Here is a 27,031-nt window from a genome sequence, read left to right as displayed (position 1 = left end):
GAAGGCCACCTAAACCCAAGAACCTCAACCTAATACATGCTTGGCAGGCGATATACCTGTTAAGTGTGACAGGGTGTATAATTCCTGTTGCAAATGTGTACAGCCCTGGCTACTGTAGTGGGGTGCAATTGGGAGGGGGGGGGGGGGTAAAAAACAGGGCTCATCTATCAGGGTTTTACCACCCCCAAACTGCAAATGTAAACAAGTCCTTACTGTCTTAAGCCCCCAATCATAGTTGCCTTTTAGGGGATGCCGTGGGAGGACGACAGAGAGGGACACTGTGGGTGGGGGGGTAGGACACAGGTCCTCTGTGGCAGGCAACATCTCTTTGTTAAGGGGAGAGGACCTGAAAATCCCCCAAAATCCACCACCCAGCACAAGTCCTCTTCCCCCCTCTCCCATCACTCCAACATATGTGCTGTGCACCCGTTACCTGTTCCCCTCCTCTGCATCCATAAACCATACCCAGTGACAGGCCTGGGCTCTAGCAGTGCAATTTCACCCAACCCCTCTCCTATCTATGAGAACACCGGAGCCGAGGAGGGAGGGGATCCTCAGTAACTCGGTGGGATGTGCAGGCTGTCAGAAGAGAGATGGAGGTGTCGGCTGCCACAGAGGGGCAATTGCTGAGTGTGGGTGCCCAGGCAAGAGATGCGGGGAAAATAAATACAAGAGGAGCAGCGCTGTGATAAAAAGTTCTATATGATAAAACCAGAACGAAAAATGTGAAAATATTAAGCCCAAAAATTGGGATAGGCTCCAAGTTCATAGATTACAAAAACAGCTGGACCGTCCTATTCAAAAACCAATCATGGATGGTAAAAAGAAGAAGCGTGAATAAATGGAAATCAATGAGTCCTTCACCACACCACTGTGATAGTAAAAATGCGCGCTTACCAAATGGCAAGCTTGGAAGAGCTTGCGACCTCAACCCGGTTGGGGCCTTTCAGGATGGAACCATCAAGGGGAGGCACGCCACTTTGGCTTGGATTAAGCACGCTGTTCTTCCAATTAACACTCTATGTGGAGATGTGACCCCTGGCTAGGGCTAAGCCTCCGGGGAGGTGTATCAAAGAAAGAAGGAAAGCGACATAGCGTAATCCTGCTTTCACTTTTATTAAAATCAAAAAAGAATTGCACTTACATGTGGAAGGATAACAACAAACATTTGAGCCGGCCGGCTAGAAAGCGAACGCCCGTCCTGTAGACTGTAGACGGTAAATGCAGCACGTCAGCACGTCAGCACGCCCGACGTACGTTTCGTCACACTCTGACGTCGTCTGTGCCCCAGACGACGTCAGAGTGTGACGAAACGTACGTCGGGCGTGCTGACGTGCTGACGTGCTGCATTTACCGTCTACAGTCTACAGGACGGGCGTTCGCTTTCTAGCCGGCCGGCTCAAATGTTTGTTGTTATCCTTCCACATGTAAGTGCAATTCTTTTTTGATTTTAATAAAAGTGAAAGCAGGATTACGCTATGTCGCTTTCCTTCTTTCTTTGATACACCTCCCCGGAGGCTTAGCCCTAGCCAGGGGTCACATCTCCACATAGAGTGTTAATTGGAAGAACAGCGTGCTTAATCCAAGCCAAAGTGGCGTGCCTCCCCTTGATGGTTCCATCCTGAAAGGCCCCGACCGGGTTGAGGTCGCAAGCTCTTCCAAGCTTGCCATTTGGTAAGCGCGCATTTTTACTATCACAGTGGTGTGGTGAAGGACTCATTGATTTCCATTTATTCACGCTTCTTCTTTTTACCATCCATGATTGGTTTTTGAATAGGACGGTCCAGCTGTTTTTGTAATCTATGAACTTGGAGCCTATCCCAATTTTTGGGCTTAATATTTTCACATTTTTCGTTCTGGTTTTATCATATAGAACTTTTTATCACAGCGCTGCTCCTCTTGTATTTACTTTGTTATGTGTGTATCTCACGTTTTAGCGGCTGCTTCATGCTGATGTTTGATCACTGATTTGTCACATTAGATTGTTTTCAATTTTTGTTTTCAATATGTTTTTATGTACCAATTCAGCTAAGGTATAGCGCGGTGATCTGCCTTTTTTCTGTTATTTAAAGAGATGCGGGGAATGTGTCCTGGCTGCCAACGCTAGCTGCCCCCAGCCAGTTACTGTTCCAATGCCAGTTACTCCAAAAAAAGAAATGGGTAAAGTACACAGCCTCACCCGATGCCTATAATAATAATAATAATACCTTTTACGGTGCGCTTCTCCCCACTGGCCCCTCCTCTCTTCTTGTCCATCCCAGGTTATAGCATGTAAAAGCACCTGGGGTGGTCTGGAGGGAAGGAGGGGCCAGCGGGGAGCAGTGTGGGGAGAGAGGTATTATTACAGCCACTTCCTATGCTAGACTGCATGTGTTGCAGAGCCTCTCATGGGCAGGGCCGATCCTGGACAGGGTGCATGGGGTGCAGTGCACTCGGGCGCCACAGAGGTGGGGCGCTGCAGCGCCAGAGTGCTCCCCTCCCTCCTCCTCTCCTTGTCCGTAGGCGGCTCTCTCCCCTGGTTACCGCAGCCGCTTTGTTTTTTGCCGAAGCCCCTCCCCCCTGCCTCCTCCTGAGGAGGAGGGGGAGAGCGGAGATAGCTGGAGATCGGATCGGTTGTGTCTCAGCCGCGCAGTGACGTCACTGGGGGGGTGCGGTCCGTGCCCGTGTTGCAGACAGTTCTCTTCCTCTTGTGTGTAACTCCTGCCTGCTGCCCAAGCCTGACACGCTCTGGTCTCCACCCGGGTGGCACGGCTGCACACCGTCCTCTCCTCTCCAGCTGCCGCCCGAGTGTTTTTTAATTAGCTCAATGGAGGGGGGGTGGTTTGTTGGGGGTCTATACTAATAGAGGGGGGGTTTGTCCTGGGGGGGTCTATACTAATGGAGGGGGGGTTTGTCCTGGGGGGAGTCTATACTAATGGAGGGGGGTTTTGTCCTGGGGGGTCTATACTAATGGAGGGGGGTCTATACTAATAGAGGGGGGTTTGTCCTGGGGGAGTCTATACTAATGGAGGGGGGTTTGTCCTGGGGGGGTCTATACTAATGGAGGGGGGTTTGTCGTGGGGGGGTCTGTACTAATGGAGGGGGGGTGGTTTGTTCTGGGGGGTCTATACTAATGGAGGGGGGTGGTTTGTTCTGGGGGTCTGTACTAATGGAGGGGGGTGGTTTGTTCTGGGGGTCGGTACTAATGGAGGGGGGGTGGTTTGTTCTGGGGGGTCTGTACTGATGGAGGGGGGGTGGTTAGTCCTGGGGGGTGGTACTGATGAAGGGGTGGGTGGTTTGTCCAGGGGGGGTCTATACTAATGGAGGGGGGTGGTTTGTCCTGGGGGGGTCTGTACTAATGGAGGGGAGTTTGTCCTGGGGGAGACTATACTAATGGAGGGGGGGTTTGTCCTGGGGGGTCTATACTAATGGAGGGGGTTTGTTCTGGGGGAGTCTATACTAATGGAGGGGGTTGTCCTGGGGGGTCTATACTAAGTGAGGGGGGTTTGTCATGGGGGGGTCTGTACTAATGGAGGGGGGTGGTTTGTTCTGGGGGGTCTGTACTGATGGAGGGGGGTGGTTTGTTCTGGGGTCTGTACTAATGGAGGGGGGGTGGTTTGTTCTGGGGGTCGGTACTAATGAAGGGGGGGTGGTTTGTTCTGGGGGTCTATACTAATGGAGGGGGGGTGGTTTGTCCTGGGGGGGTCTGTACTAATGGAGGGGGGTGGTTTGTTCTGGGGGGTCTGCATTGATGGAGGGGGGGTGGTTAGTCCTGGGGGGGTCGGTACTGATGAAGGGGTGGGTGGTTTGTCCAGGGGGGTCTATACTAATGGAGGGGGGTGGTTTGTCCTGGGGGGTCTGTACTAATGGAGGGGGGGTGGTTTGTCCCAGGGGGGTCTGAACTAATGGAGAGGGGGTGGTTTGTCCCGGGGTCTGTACTAATGGGGGGGTGGTTTGTTCTGGGGGTCTGTACTAATGGAGGGGGGTGGTTTGTTTTGGGGGCGTCTGTACTAATGGAGGGGGGGTGGTTTGTCCTGGGGGGTCTGTACTAATGGAAGGGGGGGTGGTTTGTTCTGGGGGTTCTGTACTAATGTAGGGGGGTTGTCCGCAGGGTCTGTACTAATGGGGGGTGGTTTGTTCTGGGGGGACTGTACTAATTAAGGGGGGTGGTTTGTCCTGGGGGGTGTGTACTAAAGGAGGGGGGTGGTTTGTTCTGGGGGTCTGTACTAATGGAGGGGGGGTGGTTAGTCCAGGGGGGTCTGTGCTAATGGAGGGGGGTGGTTTGTCCTGGGGGGGTCTGTACTAATGGAGGGGGTGGTTTGTCCAGGGGGGTCTGTACTAATGGAGGGGGGTGGTTTGTTCTGGGGGTCTGTACTAATGGAGGGGGGGTGGTTTGTCCCGGGGGTCTGTACTAATGGAGAGGGGGTGGTTTGTTCTGGGGGTCTGTACTAATGGGGTGGTGGTTTGTTCTGGGGGTCTTTACTAATGGAGAGGGGATAGTTTGTTTTGGGGGTCTATACTTAGTGGAGGGGGGTCTGTACTGAGGGGCGACTATAGTTGGTGGAGGGGGGATGATACCATGTTTTACCGCACCGGGCGACACCCCTCTCCCTCTCCTCCTCGTGCGTGCTGCTGTACTAGTGAGCGGCGCACTATGTTTCTTCCCCCGCCTTCATATCGGCCAGGGAAGAAAAAAAATGGAGCAAAGTAGAGGATTGTGGGATATGCAGCCCCACTGTAACACGGAAACTGCAGCCCACACAGCATGCTCAGCTGAATGGGAGAGAGAGAGAGCCAGGAGCCCGGGAAAGCTTTCAGGGAAGTACACCCAGGACTCCAGAGGGAGAGCTCAGTGCTGAGAGAACACCATCAGAGAGAGAACCCAGCTGCCCTGTGCCACCAGAGGGAAAGCCACACAGCCTAGCGCCATTCCAGGCGGAGAAAGGAATGGAGTCATTGCCAGAATACAGATCTGGGTACTACCCAGCGGAGTCGCCACGGGCAATTCAGAGTGAGCTGACTCCTGATCAGAGGAACCGTTGTTGCGGTATCGCTGGGTCAGGTGAGAGGGCCGATCGGCCATTATCTACTAATGTCCATAGGAACTGCAGTCTCTGACCATCTCTTGTAACATGTCTGCAGTCTCTGACCATCTCTTGTATCATATCTGCAGTCTCTGACCATCTCCTGTACTATGTCTGCAGTCTTTGACCATCTCCTGTATTATGTCGGCAGTCTCTGACCATCTCCTGTATTATATCTCCAGTCTCTGAGCGTCTCCTGTAGTATGTCTGCAATCTCTGACCATCTCCTGTAATATGTCCACATTCTCTGACCATCTCCTGTACTATGTCTGCAGTCTCTGACCATCTCTTGTAACATGTCTGCAGTCTCTGACCATCTCTTGTAACATGTCTGCAGTCTCTGACCATCTCTTGTATCATGTCTGCAGTCTCTGACCATCTCTTGTAACATGTCTGCAGTCTCTGACCATCTCTTGTAACATGTCTGCAGTCTCTGACCATCTCTTGTATCATGTCTGCAGTCTCTGACCATCTCTTGTTACATGTCTGCAGTCTCTGACCATCTCTTGTAACATGTCTGCAGTCTCTGACCATCTCTTATAACATGTCTGCAGTTTCTGACCATCTCTTGTAACATGTCTGCAGTCTCTGACCATCTCTTGTATCATGTCTGCTGTCTCTGACCATCTCCTGTACCATGTCTACAGTCTCTGACCATCTCCTGTACCATGTCTACAGTCTCTGACCATCTCCTGTACCATGTCTGCAGTCTTTGACCATCTCCTGTACCATGTCTACAGTCTCCGACCATCTCTTGTACCATGTCTACAGTCTCTGACCATCTCCTGTACTATGTCTGGGGGCTCTTTCTAACAGACTCTCTAACAGAAGCCCTCTCTGTGTGCATCAGAGAGACTCCCCTCCAGGTCTCATTACTGTACGCTCTTCCTGTATTATCTTTATTGTTAAAAGATCATGGGAGGATCCTAGGGCAACGAAGACTTCTTAGGGGAGCATCTCTGTGTTTGAGTCGTTGCCATAGTAACATTTGTAAAGGGGAGGAGTTGGTAAAGATGACCACGCCCACGTGGGGGCTCCAGAAATATTTCTGCACCCAGGCGTCTGTGACCCTAGGATCGGCCCTGCTCATGGGGCCCCCTAATGGCCCCAGGCAGTGCCCGAGGGCCCGAAGGGTCAGTCTGCCCCATGCCCTAGTGTGAACAGGGTTTAAAAATCAACCTCCATTGAGCAGGGATTCTTACACATAGATCGAAATTCAGCCAGTCCCTGCTGTACCAGTCGAAAATTGCCATTCTAACACAAAGTATTGCAAAGGGGGTACATATGTACCCCGTTACCATTTCACACGGAGGGAGGCTGAGATCTGGGGGTCTCCTTGTTAAGGGCTTGTTAAGGGGGCTACCCAAAAGCACCCTCCCCATGTTGAGGGCATGTGGCTTGGCACGGTTCAGGAGGGGGGGCGCTCTCTTGTCCCCCCTCTTTTCCTGCGGCCTGCCAGGTTGCATGCTTGGATAAGGGTCTGGTATGGATTTTGGGGGGAACCCCACGCCATTTTTTAAAAAATTTTGGCGCAGGGTTCCCCTTAATTTCCATATCAGATCCGAAGGGCCTGGTATGGATTTTAGGGGGACCCCCACGCAATTTTTTTTTACATTTTGGTTTGGGGTTTCCCTTAATATTCATACCAGACCCAAAAGGCCTGGTAATGGACTGGGGGCATCCCATGCTCTTTTTTTCAATGAGTTTTATCTATATTGCCGAGACCAGACAATTCATTGCAGCCGCGATCAGTTTTGAATGACAATTTTTCCTTTAGAAATGTCATTTTGCTGTGGTACTGTCCTAAACATGGGAAAAATGCACCACTTTACAGGCATACTATAGACACCCCCCCAGGCACGATATTTAAAGGAATATTTTATTTTTATTGTTTCACTTTGAGCATTAAAAAAAAATCACTGCTCCCGAAAAAACGTCTGTTTTTTTAAAAAAGAATTTGCATTAATACATGTCCTCTGGGGCAGGACACGGGTCCCCAAACACTTTTTATGACAATAATTTGCATATAAGCTTTTAAAATGAGCACTTTTGATTATTCATGTTCGTGTTCCATAGACTTTAACGGTGTTCATGTGTTCTGTCGAATTTTTTGCCTGGTTGCATGTTCTGCTGCGAACCGAACCGGGGGCTGTTCAGGCCATCCCTATTTATAAACAATATTACTTTGTATCTCTCTATCTCCTGTCTGATCCAGGTTTATAAACAATTTTACTTTGCATGTCTCTATACTGTAGTCCGTTTTTGACAGCATCACCTATTACAGCATCTGTATTTACACAGTAACTGTAATTTTCACACATAGGAATTTTGGGCAAGTGCAAGAGGAGGAATAGAAGAACAGGACATACTACAAACCCCAAATATGTTTCAATTAAGTTTTTTGTTGGTGTGTGTAGCACACTAGGGCATCCATTTATTAAACAATCATTGGCTGGATGTAAAAACACTTTAGTGCACTTTTGCTGTAATTTCTCCATATACAGTAATCCCTGTGATAGCACCATCTAGTGGCCAAAATGTGGTATATTTTCTCATTGAGGTATTTCAGAAAACTATACTACATGTTAGCCACTAGATGGAGCTGACAATCATAGGGATTGATCTATTAGAGAAATTATAATCAAAATTTGTGTGACGTGCACAATTGTGGAAAATAAAAATTAAAAAATAAATTTTTGGAAGTTAGACCCTCTGTAATTTTTTAAAATTTTTACTCGCTTCCTGGTGGCACCATTAATTGGGACAGGAAGTTGGGGGGAAATCTCCCTATCGGGTTACAGACAGCAGTAAGAACCCGAGATGAATGTGAATGTAGCGCTAATAAAAGCTGTGTGAAACAGCTACATAATCTGAAAAATACTGAAAAAGGTAATAATAAAAAACATGTGGATAAACATGTAAGAAATCTAAGCACGTGAACCTAATAAGGTGACAAAGCACAAGTGTAATAAAAAGGAAGGGTGAATCTCAGAACTTAGTGTAAAAAAGGACAAAAAAGTGAATGTCTTGACAACTAATATCCCAAAAGAAAAGGAGGTTTGTGGAGAAACCAAGGAGTCCATCAGATGATAAACATCTTCATGTGGACAATCGGAGACTGGAAGCAGCTTCTACTGGAAGCAGCAGAGGAGATGGTTCTTCAGGCTGGTAGAATGACTATGCCGACTATCCTAGGATATCTTGTGCTGCTTCAATCCATGCTTGTTTAATCTGGTGTCACTGACATCCAGATCCACACGTTCCGGTAAGAGTACCCATTTTATTCCTTCTTGGTGATATCTGCTGACAACAGTTTATTTGATGTCTTCGATTGCCCACATGAAGATGTTTATTATCTGACGGACTCCTTGGTTTCTCCACAAACCTCCTTTTCTTTTGGGACATTAGTTGTCAAGACATTCACTTTTTTGTCCTTTTTTACACTAAGTTGTCCATAATTTGAAGGACCATTTATTGTCATCACCATTACTTTTCATCCAAGATTCACCCTTCCTTTTTATTACACTTGTGCTTTGTCACCTTATTAGGTTCACGTGCTTAGATTTCTTACATGTTTATCCACATGTTTTTTATTATTACCTTTTTCAGTATTTTTCAGATTATGTAGCTGTTTCACACAGCTTTTATTAGCGCTACATTCACATTCACCTTAAGTTCACAAATTTTAGTCACATTTATATGTAGCTGCTCTAGTTTTTTTTAATTTCTTCCCAAATAGCGCAGTTTTATCTCTTTACCACAGCAGTAAGAACCCGACAGCACCCTTCCCTGCTCTGTCTAATAGAAAAAAAGTGTTGACTGGACAACCTCTTAAAAAAAATTACTCTAGTGGCTCTGCTAATCTGCCAATCTAAGCAAAATAATTCTGTTTTAAATTTTACAAGTGCCCTATTTTTTAGCTGGGCATATACCAGACAGAAGCCGTCACTCACCCTTTCATCCACGTAACTGAAGATAAGGTCTATTATTTCTTGCGATGTATCAAACCTGAATTTCTGATAATCAGATGCATGCTCCTTTCCTTCAAACTGCCGTATCACCATTTTGGGCTCTCACCTATAATGATAAAACAGAAGAGAAAAATGTTTTCTAAAGATGTACACACAGTAAAAAAAAGGGACCTCTAGGGGGTAGGGTGCCTGGTCCTTTGCAGTTACACTGTCACTTTAACCTGCATGTACAAGATTAAATTGTTTCTCTTCAAAGTGGACCTATACCAACAATTCAGACTGAAAATATGATGGAAAAAAAAGTGTGACCATGTAGAAAAGTAATTAGATCCTGAGACAGCTGAAGTTCTAAGCAAATAAAACATTCTTTGGCCCCACCCCTCACTGCCTCCCTATTGGTCAATGAGGCTGTCCCTTACATTGGTATAGGAAAGCCTAGGAGGGGCCACAGCCAATCTAGACTTTTACAGAAAAAGGTGAGATTTGCATGTAACTTTAGCTGCCTGTATATCTAGAGGTTATCTTGCCATGTGACCTCAGCATATGTGTATTTCAGACCGAATTGCCCAGATTTATAACAGCCTTACTATGAGAACTGATGGATCTGCACTTTTTAAAATGAGGCTTTTAAAGCGGATCTTCACCAATCCCACCCACTTCCTAACATCACTCGCACTCCTCCCCTTCCTCTTACAATCACAACTTTATTTTATTATTTTTAAGCGAGACTGGCTTATGGAGTACCCACAGCCCCCTGGGACACCCATGTCCTAGGAGGGGGCAGGGTATTCTACTGCACATATGCCACGTCATCAGGGGGCTGACTGCCTCTTTCTTTTGCAGATGGCCCCCTTGATGACCAGTGATTTTTTTTGGGGGGGGCAAACAACCACCCCCCCCGCTTACTGTTTGCTGGTCCTTCTGCACTTACCCTATCTAGGTGGCGGGCATCAGGCAGTGGCTCCTGTGTCCTCCTCGCTTCTGCCGTGTGTCTCCTCCCCGCCTCCTAGGCATCCAATAGGATCACTTGTCCTTTCAGCCAATCGGGTGACGGGTCTCAGACTGGATTGGCCGGGAGGAGGATCAGTGTTACATAGTGAATATTCCTTCACTATTGCAACACACCTGGGTGGGCTCTGGATGCAATGCTCTGCGTCCGGAGCCCATCCTATTTTGAAGCCTATTAGAGCCTCTGGCTCTAATCAGTGCTATAAAAAAACACTCCCCCGCAATAGGAATTCATGCGCCCAGAATCCTGCAAGGGGCCGGATGCATGCACAGGGAGGGTGGCGGCATGGATGGGGGGGCAGCGCCTGTGCACCCTCAATGGAATGGCTGTCCCTGCTGATGACACATATGTGTGCCATGTGCATATCAGGGGACTGGCCTCCTAAAGACATCATAGAAGATGGTGGTGCAGGACCCAGTGTGCTGCACCGGTATGGCAGATTCCTACATAATACTGCTGGATTGGTGTAAGGTAGGTGGGAATTTGAGAGAGGGGAGGGGGGTGGGGAGTGTGAGTTGTTGGTTGAGACATACGTCATCTACCTCTTACCTTCCCAACCTGTCCCATTTATTGGATTTCAGTTATTTCAATCATGGAGGATCAGCATCACATGTGAGCAGTGCCAGGACAAGGTCATCCAGCGCAAAGATGACAAGCTGTTCCCCCTTCCCTTAAGGTTAGGGTCAGGGCGCCCCATCCCTGCAATAAACCATTGCGCCCAGGGCAGCCTCCCTCCTGCCCACCCCTTGTCCCATCCCTGACCACTTGTACCTACAGGTAACCCTATAAAAGATGTAGCAATGTAAACTACAATTACAAAGCATAGCAGTTCCCGTCATTTCTATGTACTGTATTGTCCCTCTAGTGCCCAGTATCACTAACTGACCTCATACCCGCGAGTCGACCCAAACGGATTGTGGGATTGGTAGTTCCTCAGAATGACAATTACTCTGCATGACTATGCACCCAGACTTCATATCCCAGGGATCTTTGTTATCATCAGGAAGAATCCTGGGAAGAGCATAAAAGAGACCAGAGTCGTGTGCTACACTCTCTTCCTCCTGGGCCTGACGTGTGACGAAATTCTCCATTCTGTAAGGGGGAGGTCACAGCCTACCACGCAGTGTACGACATTCCAACCCGGCCGAGAAGGGCCCATCCCTGCTTGCTGATCATCAGGCATCTATCCAGCATCACCCTGATAGTACAACAAGTGGAAACGCTACAAGGACGCCTCGGGAATCGCGGATCGGAAGGCATTGAATCAGCCTGGTCGTTGGCGAGAGGGCAATTGCCCACCTTTACAAACCTTTCTTTGCTTCTTCACTGGGACACTGTGCACAGACAGCTTTACCCTGGGGAAACACTTTACTGCATCTCTATTTGGACACTGTACATATACACCTGTGGAATCAAACTTTTTCCAAGAAGTATCATTACCTTGTTGCTGCACCCTGTTGGATATAGGTAGCGAAGCCAGCAAAGACCATCAGGCCTGCAACGGGGACATTACTGTCATTACTACAAAAAGGGCCGTCATACTGTTCTTGTTTAATTGATTGAATTAATTGATTAGGATTAGAAGTTAAATAGGCCGACCTGGGTTTCCCCTTTAGAAGTCTTGCCAGAATTAATGCTTAACTCTTGTTTATCCTTTTCAGGTCATGCTCAAGTGTTACTACATTGTACATACTTATATATAAGATAATCCTATCTCCAGATTGTCGTGACTTGTATTATTGCGGAGGAATTCTTCTTCTGAACTAGGACTGTTATCCAAAGTTCAGTTGATCTGTTACCTTCTTTTGTGCAACAAAATCTTCCTTGAGTTATTCAGTAAATGTTAACAGAATATAAACTCATTAAAGGGGGGGGCGAGCGAGCGCCCCCCCCCCGGACCAGACCAAGCCTCCCACCCCAAAGCAGCTTGTCCCCATGTTGATGAGGACAAGGGCCTCTTCCCATCAACCCTGGCCGTTGGTTGTCGGGGTCTGCGGGCGGGGGCTTATTGGAATCTGGAAGCCCCCTTTGGAAGCCCCCAGATCCCGTCCCCCCACCCTATGTGAATGAGTATGGGGTGCATTGTACCCCTACCCATTCACCTAAAAAAAAGTGTCAAAAATAAACACAGGTTTTTAAAGTATTTTATTATGGCGTCTCTTCCGATTTCTTCTCCCCTCTCCGGCTCTTCTCCCTCTTCTGGCAATGTCTTCTCCTTCTGCCGGTACTTCTCCCTCTCCAGTTTTTCTCCCCTTTCTGCTGTCTTCTCGCTCTTTAATTGGTCACTTTAGGGCAGATCACTCTCTGTTGATGAAGTCCCAGCATGCCATGCATCCCACTGCCTTAGGCACAGATATGGCCAGGGTGACATTCTGAGGCCTGTTAACATCTGGAAAGTCTTTGAAAGGGGAAAGCTAACATTGTGGAACTCTCAGCATGGCATACATGTGGGATTTAGCTGGCATGACATGCCGGTGTTTCATCAGATTAGGTGACCCATCAGATTTTGAAACGGCCGCCGCCATATTGCTGTACCCCGCACTCGTCCACAGTAAGGATACAGTGAGAAGGCGACAAGCGGACATCTTGTTACACCCACCGGAGTCTGGCATTTCACACCTTTTTTAACCACTAAACTGAGCTTATATAGTGACATTCAGTGTTTTTAAATCCGTCTGCTTGCCACCTTCTCACTTTATCCTTACTGTGGACGAGTGCGGGGTGTAGCAAGATGGCGGCAACGGAACGTCACTTCCGTTACAAATTCTGACAGGTCCCTGAATCTTACACCACTTCCGTTACAAATTCTGACAGGTCGCCGAATCTGACGAAACACCGGGACTTGCTGTTTCAAAGCAACTGGAGAGGAGGGCTTTAGAGAGGTGAAAATAAAGGCAAAAAACCCTAATGGCGCATACACACGATCGGAAATTCTGCCAGAAAAACTCTGATGAGAGTTTTTTGTCAGAAAATGCGACCGTGTGTATGCTCCATTGGTCTTTTGCTGGTGGAATTCCAGCCGGCAAAAGATTTATAGCATGTTCTCTATTTTTCGGTCGGGAAAAAAATGTCCAAAAATGCGATCGTCTGTAAACAGACGAACTTTTGTGTGACCGTGTGTATGCAAGGCAAGCTTGAGCGGAATTCCGTCGGAAAAACCACCAAGTTTTTTCCGACGGAAAATCCACTTGTGTGTATGGGGCATAAGAATAGAAAATGAATGGCAGCTTATCAGTTGTTAGATGTGGTGGCTGCATTAGTTTTCTTTTTCCTTGTCAAAAGAAGTTTATTGAGTATACAATATTATAAAGATACATAAAGTAAGTTTACAAGGATCTATAAAGTAAGCTCATTGTTTTACAGTAGGGATTATATAGGTAAATATCATGAAATTTCAAATATTAAACATTGGGTTCACGTAAACCTAAATTAAAGATATATATCATTTCCTTAGTTACTTTTGTAGGTATTTAAATGATTTATACCTACTATATATATTGTTTACAGGTAGAGTGTATATAGGTCAAATAAATTCTGATAATGAGCTTTAATCGTAAGGTGGAGAAAAGGAAAGAGAAAGAAGAAAAAGGGTAGAAAGGCAGAGGTATGGTCCACAAGGTTGTCCCGCTCGTCAGTTTATTATTCTTTTTAGTTCTCTTTGAAGCCTTAGAATGGGTGTCTCTGTAAGTCATTTAATCTGTTACCATGGCAACAGGACATCATTGAGTCATTGAAATTTGACAGGAACTGTTGTTTTATCCAAGGATGCCAAAGTTTTTCAACTTTTGGAATTTGATTTTGATCGATGGCTACCATCTTAGCATGGGACATTGTATTATTCATTCTGTGAATTGTTTCTGCTAGTACCAACGTAGGAGATTTCCATGCTTTGGCCACTGTTTGTTTTGCAGCCGTTATTAGTTGGATCATAAGTTTGAATTGAGAGAGTGTTAACCATTCCGGTTTTAGATTAAGTAAAGTTATATATGGATCTGGTTGTATTATTTTTTAAAATATTTTAGATGCAATCACGAAGACTTCCTTCCAGAAGGTTTGGATTACTGGGCACGTCCACCATATGTGTAAATGTGTGCCTATTTATGGGCATCCTCGAAAACAAAGAGCTGAGGTATTAGGTGAATATTTTGCCACTCTAGCTTGTACAAGGTACCAGCGAGTTAGGACTTTATAATTTGTCTCCAGTGCTAAGATGTTGGGTGAGGATAACTTAGATGTGAGCCATATGTTAGACCAGTCCGTGTCTTCTAAAGTTCGTCCCAGGTCCTCCTCCCACCTCTGAACGTAAGAGGGTCTATTAAGATTTACTACTCCATATAATTGATTATAAAGTGATGAAATTGTACCTTTAGCAAATGGATCTTTTGTACAGATTGATTCAAAAATGGATAATTGGGATAATGGTGTATCCCCCTTTAGGAATGGTGTATAGAAATTTTTGATTTGGAGATATCTAAATATCTCAGAGTTTGGTAGATCATATTTTTCTCTAAGCGATGGGAATGAAAGGAATGATTTAGATGCTATGAAGTCATTTAGTGTCTGAATGCCTGATGTTGTCCAAGCTTTAAAAGAATTTGGGTAGATCCATGCCGGATAAAAGGCCGGATTTCTGATAAAAGAAAGGAGAGGATTGTGTGGAGATTGTAACTGATATTTGGTTTTTAGTTTATCCCAGAGAGATAAGAAGTGTTTAGTTATGGGATTATGAATTTTAAAGCGGTCTTTAGGATCAAGCCATAACAAGTTTGATATTAATAGAGGGTCATTTTCTGAAGCCTCTATAAATACCCATAATGGTATTTCCTGTTTTGCATGGTATTTGGACAGACTGGCCAAAAGTGCTGCTCTGTAGTAGTTAGTAAAATTAGGGTATCCCAGGCCTCCTTTATTTTTGGGAAGATTTAGTGTGTGTATAGGTATACGTGGTTTAGAAGAGCCCCATATAAATGAAGTTGCTCTTTTTTGTACTATTCTCAAAAAATAGGAAGGAATTGGAATAGGGAGGACTCTGAATAGATAAAGCAATTTGGGAAGAATAGTCATTTTGATTGCATTAATCTTCCCTATCCAGGATAAAGGAAGTTGCGACCATTGTTTTATTAGATTTGTGATCTGTCTTAATACAGGAGGATAATTGGTTGAGAATAAGTCAGAATGAGATGCTGTTAAATGAATTCCAAGATATGGGATTGATTTTTCTGCCCATGTGAATGGGAGTGCAGCCCTAGCCGGGATCAATTCCATGTTTGTGAGCGAAATATTAAGCACTAGGCATTTCTTAGGATTAATCATAAGGCCGGATAGGGCTGCAAATCCATCAAGAGCTGGTATTAAGTTAGGACCAGAGACCTGTGGTGATGATAGAAAAAGTAATATATCGTCTGCAAATATACATAATTTGTGTGTAATACCTCCTACTTCAATGCCAGTTATAGTTTGGTTTGTTCTGATGTATTGGGCCATGGATTCGAGTATAAGGGCAAATAATAAGGGAGATAATGGGCAACCCTGTCGGGTACCTCTTTCGATATTAAAGGCATCAGATTTGTATCCAGCGTATTTTATATAGGCTTTGGGTTTATTATATAATGCTTTGATCCATGTTAAAAAGTGGGGTCCAAAACCCCATTTTTGTAATGAATATTGCATATATTGCCAGGATACTGTGTCAAATGCCCTCTTAATATCGAGAGATAGAAAACATAAAGGGATTTTCCGTTTTTTAGCAATATGTGCCAATAACACTGCCCTGCGTATATTATCGCCTGCCTGTCTATTTGGCATGAAGCCTACTTGATCTCTATGTATTAATTTTCCTATAATGCTATTGAGGCGTTTTGCTATTATTTTTGCTAATAATTTAATATCAAGGTTTAACAGAGAGATAGGCCGATAATTCACACAGGAAGTATCATCAGAAAGGGGTTTTGGGATCATACAAACAATTGCCATTAGTGTTTCTTGCCGAAAAGAATGTCCTTCTAGAAGTTTGTTAAAAGTTTCAGTGAGAATGGGAGAGAGTATTTCTGAGAATGTTTTATAGTATAAAGCCGAGTAGCCGTCTGGGCCTGGTCTTTTGTTAAGTTTTAGGTCTTTTATGGCGTTAGCAACTTCATCTATAGTTATAGGCTCATCCAAACTGCTTTTTTGATTCTGAGATAACTCAGGTAAGGTTATTTTTGAGAAGAAGGATTCAGCCTCTGTAGGATTAAATTAATTGTTTGTCTTGTATAAAGTTGCGAGATGTGAGTGAAATTTATGGACTATTTTAACTGGATTACAAGTATAAACATTTTTTGATAATTTCAAACGTATTGGTTTGAAAGATTTGTTAGTTGAATTTAATGCCCGAGCCAAATATGTACCTGGTTTGTTTGTATTCATGTAGAAATTGTGTTTGGAGCGTTTGAGGGATTTATCAACTGACTCAGTGAGAAATAGATCGTATTCCAATCTAGATTTTTCCAGATGAGATTTTGTACTCTGAGATTTGTTATCTTGGAATGATATGTAGGCTGCATTAAAATTGAGTTCTATTTTTTTTTGCTAGATTTTTGCGTTCCCGTTTAAATAGTGCCATTTGTCTTTGTATTGTACCACGCAAGACAGGCTTATGAGCTTCCCACAGTGTTATTGGGGAAATGTCTGTTGTATTATTAATTGATATGTATTCCTTTAAAGCTTGTTCAATGGCCATCTGATGTAGTGGGTGTTTGAGCATTATGTCCGGTAAGTACCACGTTGGGTCATGCGCTTTTGGTATGGCTGAGGCTATAGTAGTGTATACTGCATTATGGTCAGACCACGGAATCTGAATTATATCTGATGCAATAATTTCTGGTATCATTTCTATTGTTAGAAAAATATGATCTATTCTGGTGAAGGTTTGATGAGGGTGCGAGAAATAAGTGAATTTCTTTTTCATTGGGTTACTTTCTCTCCACGAATCTACCAGATTGTATTTGGAAAGAAGTTGAGAAAAAGGTAATCTAGAGGTTATTTTGGATGGTGTAAAAGGTGATTTACCTAGAAATGGGAGGAGGACCTGGTTCGAATCCCCGCACATTATCACTGTTCCTATTTTGTGTGTATTAATCACTTGTAATATATGTGAGAGGAATGGTGTAGGTTGTTTGTTAGGAGCGTAGTAGGAAATCACCGTGATTGCTGTATCCATTATATAACCCATGAGTATCAGGTAGCTACCTTCTGGGTCTTTAATTTCTGATGATAAGGTGAATGGTGTGGATCGGTGAAATGCAATTAGAGTTCCCCTTTGCTTGGTACAGGCAGAAGCCGTGTAAATTTGTTGATAAAAAGGAGAAATATATTTTGGAGTAGAATCTTTGGTGAAGTGTGTTTCTTGGAGGCATACTATGTGAGCCTTCTTGTTATGGAAAGTACGGAAGGCTTTGGTCCTTTTTTGAGGGACATTTATTCCCTGAACATTCAGGGAAAGTATATTCAGTGGTGCCATGGCAACAGATCAAATAGTTTTGACTTACTTTTTGTTATGCAGAGCTGACTGCGCAGATCAACCTGTGTGGACTGAAGAGATGAATAGATAGAAAAGAAACCAGTGAATTCTGGAGTAAAGAGTAAACAAAAAACATATGAGATTAGATGATACATTGTATAAATTATTTTTTGCAAGTAATCACAATTTACCCGTGAAAGAGAATAAATATCTCTCTCAGGGGAATAAGTGCCTTCGTCACACTCCCACATAATATGGTTGGGAGAATGAGGAGGGCTAATGGGGGTACACGGATCTTCCGCTTACAGGAGAGAAGTGCTATGTCAAAAGACATCAAAATGATGTTTCATTAATTGGAGTGCAGAATATAGTTTTTGTTGAAATTATTTATTCCAGGGTGGTTGTATATGGTTAGTCTTGCCCTAGGCTAAATAATTCAGTTAGAAAGGTACTGTTAATAACTTTGGTATTGATGAAGATAGTTTGAATTATTTTGGGATTTTAACCCTTTTAGAGTAAACAATTACATATTTTATTCATATGTAACTGTTTAGATATGTTAACTCATAAAATTGAGGTTGTATTGCTTCAGATTAGAATAAACAAAAACATAGTTCTAGGAACTAGTTAGGTACTAATATATTTGTTTTAAGAAAAGAAAGAAAAAGCTTCCATTACTTCTGGATTATTGAACATATTTGTCCTAAAAAGTAATAAATCTATTGTTATTACCTGAAAATATATAACTGAACAAGAATTTCCTTATTTCACTTATATATTCTAAGGCTATATGAATCAGAAGTAATAAGAAATATAACTGGAATGTAACATGATCCCACACAGTGTGTGACTATCAGAATGCAGTTACATTCAGTTATAAATACAGGTTTTTTTATAGAGAACCATCTCTTAGTATAATAAATGAAGAGATATCAGGAATTAGGATGTCAGTCCATTGAATCTTCTTGGTCCATGGATGATGTGGCGTAACGGCCTCTTTTGTGAGAATGATGATTCCCATTTTGTTCTGAAATTTTCTGGGTGCTGCCTGAAGGTGAAGATGATGCCATTCTTCTGCGTGTGGGGGTGTTGCTGCTTGTGGGTTCTGTCAGATTTAATTTTAAAAGGGTTTGTTGTAGTTCATCTGCTGATCTGCTTCTGTAAATTGTACCTTGGTATTTAAATCTGACTGAAAAGGGGAAGCCCCATTGATACATAATGTTGTGGCGTTGCAGTTCCATTAGTTGGGGTTTCATGGATCGTCTTTTAGTAATAGTAAGTTGGGATAGGTCAGCAAAAAAATTGTGTCCTTGAAAATTAAGTTCCTTTTTTTCTCTTGCAGCAATTAGTATTTGTTCTTTCATTCTGTAATAATGAAATTTTGTGATTATATCACGTGGGGGTCCGTCTTTCTTTTTGGCTGTGAGGGCTCTGTGTACTCTGTCCAGTTCTAAACGTTCAATAGGGATATCTGGCTTTAGTTCTTGTAATAGAGCAGTAATAGTAGATTGCAGGTCTGTCACAGTTTCAGGTATTCCCCTTATGCGCAAGTTTGAACGTCTAGCTCTATTTTCGTAATCTTCAAGCTTAGTTTGAAGTATTAAATTCTCTTCTTTTAATTGTTCCAATTCTGTTATATTTTCTTGGGTTGTAATTTCAATTTAATCAATTTTTATTTCTAAGGCTGCGGTGTGGTTTCCCAGCTCTCTTATTTCTTTGGTTAGGCTGTTTGTTATTTGGTCTGAGGTTTGTTTTAAAGCCTTATGAAGCATCTTTTCAAATTGTAATAATATTACTGGGGATGCTGAGGAGGCTTGTGGAGAAGTTTGTGAGAGGATTTGTTCTGTATCTGACTCAAATGGAGAGTCTTGCTGTGACATTTTCTGTCTGTGAGAGCGCCCTGATGCTGTATCTTGTGAGGTGACTGGAGCTGCTTTAGTTGCAGTGAGTGCCTGTGAGCTCTTTGTGAGGTGATTTTTATTTCTGCCACGGTTTTTTCCCAGTACCATATTTCCTGCCCAAACTTTCACAGTTTGTTCCCTGGGGCAAAAAGGTTCAAATGGATACCTTTTGAGTCTGCAGGCTCCGCTTTGTCCTTCTCTTCTCTCCTCAGCGGTGTGGAGCTCTAACAATGCATGTCTGCTCCGCTAGGCTCCACCTCCTGTCCCCCTAGTTTTCTTTTTCAAGCTACTTTTGCTTTATTTTCAGCTAGTAGTCCTGCAGGTGGGGGGGATTTTTTATTTAACCAGTGGCGTCTTGTGCATTAGGGACGCACAGGCACTGCCCGCCCTTCCATGCGTCCAGCCCCCTAATCTACATACAGGAACGCTGGATGCATGGATTCCAATGGGGGGGTGTTTTTGAAGCATGTGATAAGAGCCAGAGGCACTGCTCCCGAAGCCCACCCAGTTGTGCGACGAAAAGGAATGAATATTCCTTATTGCCACACTGATCCTCCTCCTGGCCAATCAGGAAGCGTGTCTGAGACCCATCACCCGATTGGCTTAAAGGACAGGCGATCCTTTTGGACACCTGATAGGAGGAGAGTAGAGATGCATGGCGTGATCTAAGGCCTGATTCACACCTATGCAGGTTGCAGTTTGCGTATTGCAGGTGCATTTTGCATTTTCAATACACACTTTTGATTCATTGACGTCTATGGAACCAAAAACCAGAATAAAATCCCTGGCCCTTTCCATAAAATGCACAGATGTGAACTACAACCATAGGAAACCATGTTAAATGGACTCTAGTGTGTTTCTGCAAAACTTAAAATGCACTAAAAAATGCATAGGTGTTAACCAGGCCTTAAAGGACACAGGAGTTGCTGCCTGAGCTACAGCTTGCCGCCTGTCACCCGCTGCCTGACCCAAAGCCCATCATACACCACTAAGATGGGGTAAATGCTGGGCAGACAGCAGGCGGGCGGGGTGTGGTCAGGTGCTGGTTAAGTCCCACTGACCGCTGGGGAGGGGGGGTTGGGGAGCTATGCTGGTTAAGAGGTGCTGGCCGCCCGGGGGTGGGGGGGTGGTTGATTGCCCCCCCCAAAAAAAAACACAAGCCACCACTGTATTTAACTTAAATTTATTGATGTTTCCTAAGGGATGTAAGTAAAGGGGGTATAGCTCAGCGGTAGAGTATTTGACGGCAGATCGGGAGGTCCCTGGTTCAAATCTGTGTGCCCCCGGTAGATTTTGTATACCTTTGTGAAGGTTCAAGGTTTTTACCTTCATGCATTTGTAGCAAGGTTTTTTACCTCTTTTGGTCAAATGAGAACCTCCAAAGCCAAAGATACCCGACATACTTCCTTTATTGTTTCTGGATACATGGGGTTTTATAGGTGAGCGACTAGTGCTGTGAAGGAGTGCATCATTACCATAGTGTTATCTAGATACTTGTAGCTTCTGGCTGGTCATGTCCATGTAAGGTGAACTTCCTCCAGGATCTAGGTGTCATCCTCTTGGGTGTAATACTGGATGGAGGTGCCATCTTAGTTACACATTCTTCACTCGATGGGAGGCGTGCTGCTAGCAGCCATTTTGAGCAAGGAATAAGAAAGCACTTTTATTTGCAAAAATATAGACTTTGTAGTATCGAAAAGAATAGGAATAGAAAATGGGCATTTTATCTGATCCATTACAGCAGGAATGCTGTCTCCTATGGTATCGGTCCTTTAACAGTTCCTAACTCAAACATACAGTAACAGTTCTATCAGCTCCACTACAACTGCTCCTTGTAGTTCTTCAATACTGAGCTCTGGGTCTCTCACCAGACCCACTGATTCACTAACTCTGAATCCCTTGAGCTCCTCCAAGGTTTTTTCTGTGGTATCTCCCTCAAGCGTCAACCCCATTTCTCTGCTGGTCCCTAGCTTGGCACTCCAGATACTTCTCAAGCCTCACCCTTGCTAACCAGCTTGGTCCCTGGCTTGACACACAAGGCTGCTTTGCAAGCGTCTCCTCCGCTGGTTGGGTCCCTGACTTGATCACCTCCTGAAGTTTCCTGATTCTCCACCGTGTCCTTTTGGTGAGAATATAGTTCAGGTGCTAGCTTTAGTTACTCACTGTGGTCCCTGGTAAAGGCGATTGGTGCCTTTGTGGTGACAGTTTCCCTTCTACCTCGGACCACTGACAGGTTCTCTGGCTGGCAGAACTGTCACTTCTGGTTGGACTGCAAGCCGCAATCACAACCCTGCGCTGCTCTATCACTTCTGGTTAGGCCCAATCTCTGGCCTAGCAGCCTTCGGCGTACGACACGCGTCCACCCAGACAGCCATTGAGGTGGCACAGAGCACAGATCACCTGACCTCACCCGAATATATAGGCTCTCCCAGCAGGCCAAGGGATTCAAGAAAACCCCTGCTCATTAGCTGAGATACCTGTAGCAGGCATGTTGTAATGCAATTTCTCCTTTTGGCCACAAAATGGAGACAGAGAGATGCTGACTTGTCCTTCCAGAAAACTCAGAGACACAAGAATACTGATGTACCCATCTTTTAAAATAACATCCCCTGAATTTAAACTTGCATGGGAGAATATACTAACCCAATGTAGTTCTGAACTTATGAAACTTTTGATTTCTCAATATCAAACTGAACTCAATACTCTGGATCAGGAGATTCTCCTATTGCAAACTACTAATGAGAATATCAGTAATCATGCATTATTCTCTAAACAGGTCCAAGAGACCAAGGAATATGTAACAATAGTCACAAAGGATATCATTTTTAAAAAACAAAACAAGTTGTCCAAGGATAGGCTGGCCTTCTCAGAAGGCTTTGCCTATCATTGGCACAACCTGACTCAAACAAGAGGTTCTAGAAATAATCATCCTATGACCAGAGGGAAAATTAATTACATGGCAACTGATAATGACACTGAATCTGACTCCTCTCACATGTCTTCTCATTCTCTTTTCAGAAAAGGAAAAAGCAACACCACAAGTTCTCACAACAATCTAGGAGCACGTAAGCGGGATTATGGTGGGAGGTCTTATACACCCTCTTCAAAAAAAGCCCTCCCACTCAAGATACTAGTCTATTACACTACTCTCATACACAGGGCAATATATCACAACACAGTGACGGATTACAATCACAATCTAAATATCTGGGTGCCACAGCTTTGCAAGCCATACAAATATTAAACACTCAAGCACAAACACTCAACACTTCTCAGTTAACTACTACTGGTTCGACCGATGCAGGCTGAATGACTGTAGCTTCCATTGATCAGTCCCACGTACAAAGGACAAATCTTCACACTATCCCTCCACCTCTAACACAACGTTCTTCTAATACTAGACAAAGCACTTTAGATGCACATATCCAACCAAACACTTCCCAAGTGAATTTTCAGTTGCCCATGGACACAATGCCTCTGACCTAACATCAGGACAAGACGTTATTAATCTTACTCCTTATCTGTTCGAAGATGGGATTTTTGATGTTCTTAAGTATGGACTTAGCTTTTGCCCCTCGGCCAACATTGAAAAATATGAAACCATTAAAGATGCCTATCTGTTCTCACTCAATTTGACCTACAAATTCCTATTTGATAAGGACGTTTTACAATCTAAACAATACAAATTTATCTCCGAACAAGTCAAGCATTTCTCCATGGAGGACTTTTGGGCCCTCCGTGACTTAATGCTCTTACTGGATGAAAACGATTCATCACAAGAACCTAGCAGTTCAACATCCATCCAAGTTGTGGCAACACCAGCCTTATCTACACCTCCCACAAAAGTATTTAAATCTAAATCCCAACGTTTTCCGGATTTCATGACTACTCCCCGTATCTGGGCCTTCCTGATGGGGACTATTAATGACATCAAACACTTGACTATCTCACCCAGCTCTAATAATTTAACCCCTTCCCAAATACGAGCCATTCAATTTTTGCAAAATCACCCTGATCTTGAGGTCAAGGCCTCCGACAAGGGAGGAAACATTGTCCTCATGACCAGGGCATACTATGAATCCATGGTCATGAGGATTTTACTCAACAAACAGTGTTCCTCTCGCTTGTCGGATGCCTCAGTTTATAATACAAGAATTAATATTTATGTATTATCGGATCGGCCCACCAGAGAGGCCTCATTGATCAGGATATATATAACTATTTGAATATACGAAACCCCAGGGAAGCTACGTTTTACCAAAAATACATAAGCACCCCACTATGCCCCCTGGTCACCCTATCGTCTCTGAGATTGGTTCCTTGACTGAGAACGCTAGTCGTTTAATCGACTCCGCTCTAATGCCACATGTGCTGGGTTTGCCTTCCTACACTCCTGACACATTGAACCTTCTGAAACAAATAGAGGGTTTGGCTGTCCCTCCTGATGCCCTTCTCGTGACTCTGGATGTTGAGTCATTGTACTCTAGCATCCCTCACGAGCAGGGCATCAGAATGGTCCGCACCTTCTTACGAGAACAGGATCATTACAGCTGGGATTACTGTGAATTCATTCTTGACTTACTGAGATTCGTACTTACCCGTAACTGTTTTTGCTTCAAAGGTTCCCACTTCCTCCAGGTACAGGGTGTGGCTATGGGCACATGTTGTGCGCTGGCATATGCCAACCTGTACCCTGGGGGGGTGGGAACGTAGCATTTTTTCAGATGAATCACTGACTTTGTTTGTTGATCACTAGGGATGAGCCGAACACCCCCCTGTTCGGTTCGCACCAGAACATGCGAACAGGAAAAAAGTTCGTTCGAACATGCGAACACCGTTAAAGTCTATGGGACACGAACATGAATAATCAAAAGTGCTAATTTTAAAGGCTTATATGCAAGTTATTGTCATAAAAAGTGTTTGGGGACCCGGGTCCTGCCCCAGGGGACATGGATCAATGCAAAAAAAAGTTTTAAAAACGGCCGTTTTTTCAGGAGCAGTGATTTTAATAATGCTTAAAGTCAAACAATAAAAGTGTAATATCCCTTTAAATTTCGTACCTGGGGGGTGTCTATAGTATGCCTGTAAAGGGGCGCATGTTTCCTGTGTTTAGAACAGTCTGACAGCAAAATGACATTTTGAAGGAAAAAACTCATTTAAAACTACCCGCGGCTATTGCATTGCCGACAATACACATAGAAGTTCATTGATAAAAACGGCATGGGAATTCCCCAAAGGGGAACCCCGAACCAAAATTTAAAAAAAAATATGACGTGGGAGTCCTCCTAAATTCCATACCAGGCCCTTCAGGTCTGGTATGGATATTAAGGGGAACCCCGGCCAAAATTAAAAAAAAAAAATGACGTGGGGTTCCCCCTAAATTCCATACCAGACCCTTCAGGTCTGGTATGGATTTTAAGGGGAACCCCGCGCCAAAAAAAAAAAAAAAAACGGCGTGGGATCCCCCCAAAAATCCATACCAGACCCTTATCCGAGCACGCAACCTGGCAGGCCGCAGGAAAAGAGGGGGGACGAGAGTGCGGCCCCCCCTCCCTCCTGAACCGTACCAGGCCACATGCCCTCAACATTGGGAGGGTGCTTTGGGGTAGCCCCCCAAAACACCTTGTCCCCATGTTGATGAGGACAAGGGCCTCATCCCCACAACCCTGGCCGGTGGTTGTGGGGGTCTGCGGGCGGGGGGCTTATCGGAATCTGGAAGCCCCCTTTAACAAGGTGACCCCCAGATCCCGGCCCCCCCCCTGTGTGAAATGGTAAGGGGGTACTTATGTACCCCTACCATTTCACGAAAAAAGTGTCAAAAATGTTAAAAATGACAAGAGACAGTTTTTGACAATTCCTTTATTTAAATGCTTCTTCTTTCTTCTATCTTCCTTCATCTTCTGGTTCTTCTGGTTCTTCTGGCTCTTCTGGTTCTTCCTCCGGCGTTCTCGTCCAGCATCTCCTCCGCGGCGTCTTCTATCTTCTTCTCCTCGGGCCGCTCCGCACCCATGGCATAGGGGGGAGGCTCCCGCTCTTCTCTTCTTCTTTTCTTCTCTTCTGTTCTTCTTCATTTTCTTCTCCGGGCCGCTCCGCAATCCATGCTGGCATGGAGGGAGGCTCCCGCTGTGTGACGGCGCTCCTCGTCTGACAGTTCTTAAATAACCGGGTGGGCGGGGCCACCCGGTGAACCCCGCCCCCCTCTGACGCACGGTGACTTGACGGGACTTCCCTGTGACGTCACGGGGAATGCCACAGGGAAGTCCAGTCAAGTCACCGTGCGTCAGAGGGGGGCGGGGTCACCGGGTGGCCCCGCCCCCTGTTATTTAAGAACTGTCAGACGAGGAGCGCCGTCACACAGCGGGAGCCTCCCTCCATGCCAGCATGGATTGCGGAGCGGCCCGGAGAAGAAAATGAAGAAGAACAGAAGAGAAGAAAAGAAGAAGAGAAGAGCGGGAGCCTCCCCCCTATGCCATGGGTGCGGAGCGGCCCGAGGAGAAGAAGATAGAAGACGCCGCGGAGGAGATGCTGGACGAGAACGCCGGAGGAAGAACCAGAAGAGCCAGAAGAACCAGAAGAACCAGAAGATGAAGGAAGATAGAAGAAAGAAGAAGCATTTAAATAAAGGAATTGTCAAAAACTGTCTCTTGTCATTTTTAACATTTTTGACACTTTTTTCGTGAAATGGTAGGGGTACTTATGTACCCCCTTACCATTTCACACAGGGGGGGGCCGGGATCTGGGGGTCACCTTGTTAAAGGGGGCTTCCAGATTCCGATAAGCCCCCCGCCCGCAGACCCCCACAACCACCGGCCAGGGTTGTGGGGATGAGGCCCTTGTCCTCATCAACATGGGGACAAGGTGTTTTGGGGGGCTACCCCAAAGCACCCTCCCAATGTTGAGGGCATGTGGCCTGGTACGGTTCAGGAGGGAGGGGGGGCCGCACTCTCGTCCCCCCCTCTTTTCCTGCGGCCTGCCAGGTTGCCTGCTCGGATAAGGGTCTGGTATGGATTTTTGGGGGGACCCCACGCCGTTTTTTTTTTTTTTTTTGGCGCGGGGTTCCCCTTAAAATCCATACCAGACCTGAAGGGTCTGGTATGGAATTTAGGGGGAACCCCACGTCATTTTTTTTTTTTAATTTTGGCCGGGGTTCCCCTTAATATCCATACCAGACCTGAAGGGCCTGGTATGGAATTTAGGGGGACTCCCACGTCATTTTTTTTTTTTTAATTTTGGTTCGGGGTTCCCCTTTGGGGAATTCCCATGCCGTTTTTATCAATGAACTTCTATGTGTATTGTCGGCAATGCAATAGCCGCGGGTAGTTTTAAATGAGTTTTTTCCTTCAAAATGTCATTTTGCTGTCAGACTGTTCTAAACACAGGAAACATGCGCCCCTTTACAGACACACTATAGACACCCCCCAGGTACGAAATTTAAAGGGATATTACACTTTTATTGATTGACTTTAAGCATTATTAAAATCACTGCTCCTGAAAAAACGGCCGTTTTTAAAACTTTTTTTTGCATTGATCCATGTCCCCTGGGGCAGGACCCAGGTCCCCAAACACTTTTTATGACAATAACTTGCATA

The 27,031-nt window shown here is 44.8% G+C and overlaps 2 protein-coding genes across 3 annotated transcripts in view; one reads left to right on the top strand and one right to left on the bottom strand.

Annotated features, from left to right (window-relative positions):
- The window catches only part of LOC141148415 (uncharacterized), a 332,754-nt gene that overhangs the window by 70,427 nt on the left and 235,296 nt on the right, over window positions 1–27,031 (top strand). The gene's annotated exons all lie outside the window — the stretch shown is intronic.
- The window catches only part of LOC141147564 (putative methyltransferase DDB_G0268948), an 83,589-nt gene that overhangs the window by 33,858 nt on the left and 22,700 nt on the right, over window positions 1–27,031 (bottom strand). For both annotated transcript variants that reach the window (XM_073634788.1, XM_073634787.1), the window contains exon 2: window positions 9,017–9,140. In XM_073634788.1, coding sequence (XP_073490889.1) covers window positions 9,017–9,127 — 111 coding nt within the window. In that variant the 5' untranslated portion in view covers window positions 9,128–9,140. The remainder of the gene's footprint in view (window positions 1–9,016; window positions 9,141–27,031) is intronic.

This window comes from Aquarana catesbeiana, linkage group LG06 (genome assembly GCF_042186555.1).
Source record: "Aquarana catesbeiana isolate 2022-GZ linkage group LG06, ASM4218655v1, whole genome shotgun sequence".
NCBI lineage: Eukaryota > Metazoa > Chordata > Amphibia > Anura > Ranidae > Aquarana > Aquarana catesbeiana.
The sequence above is the reverse complement of the archived record's forward strand: the minus strand, read 5'-3'. Positions and strand labels throughout refer to the sequence as shown.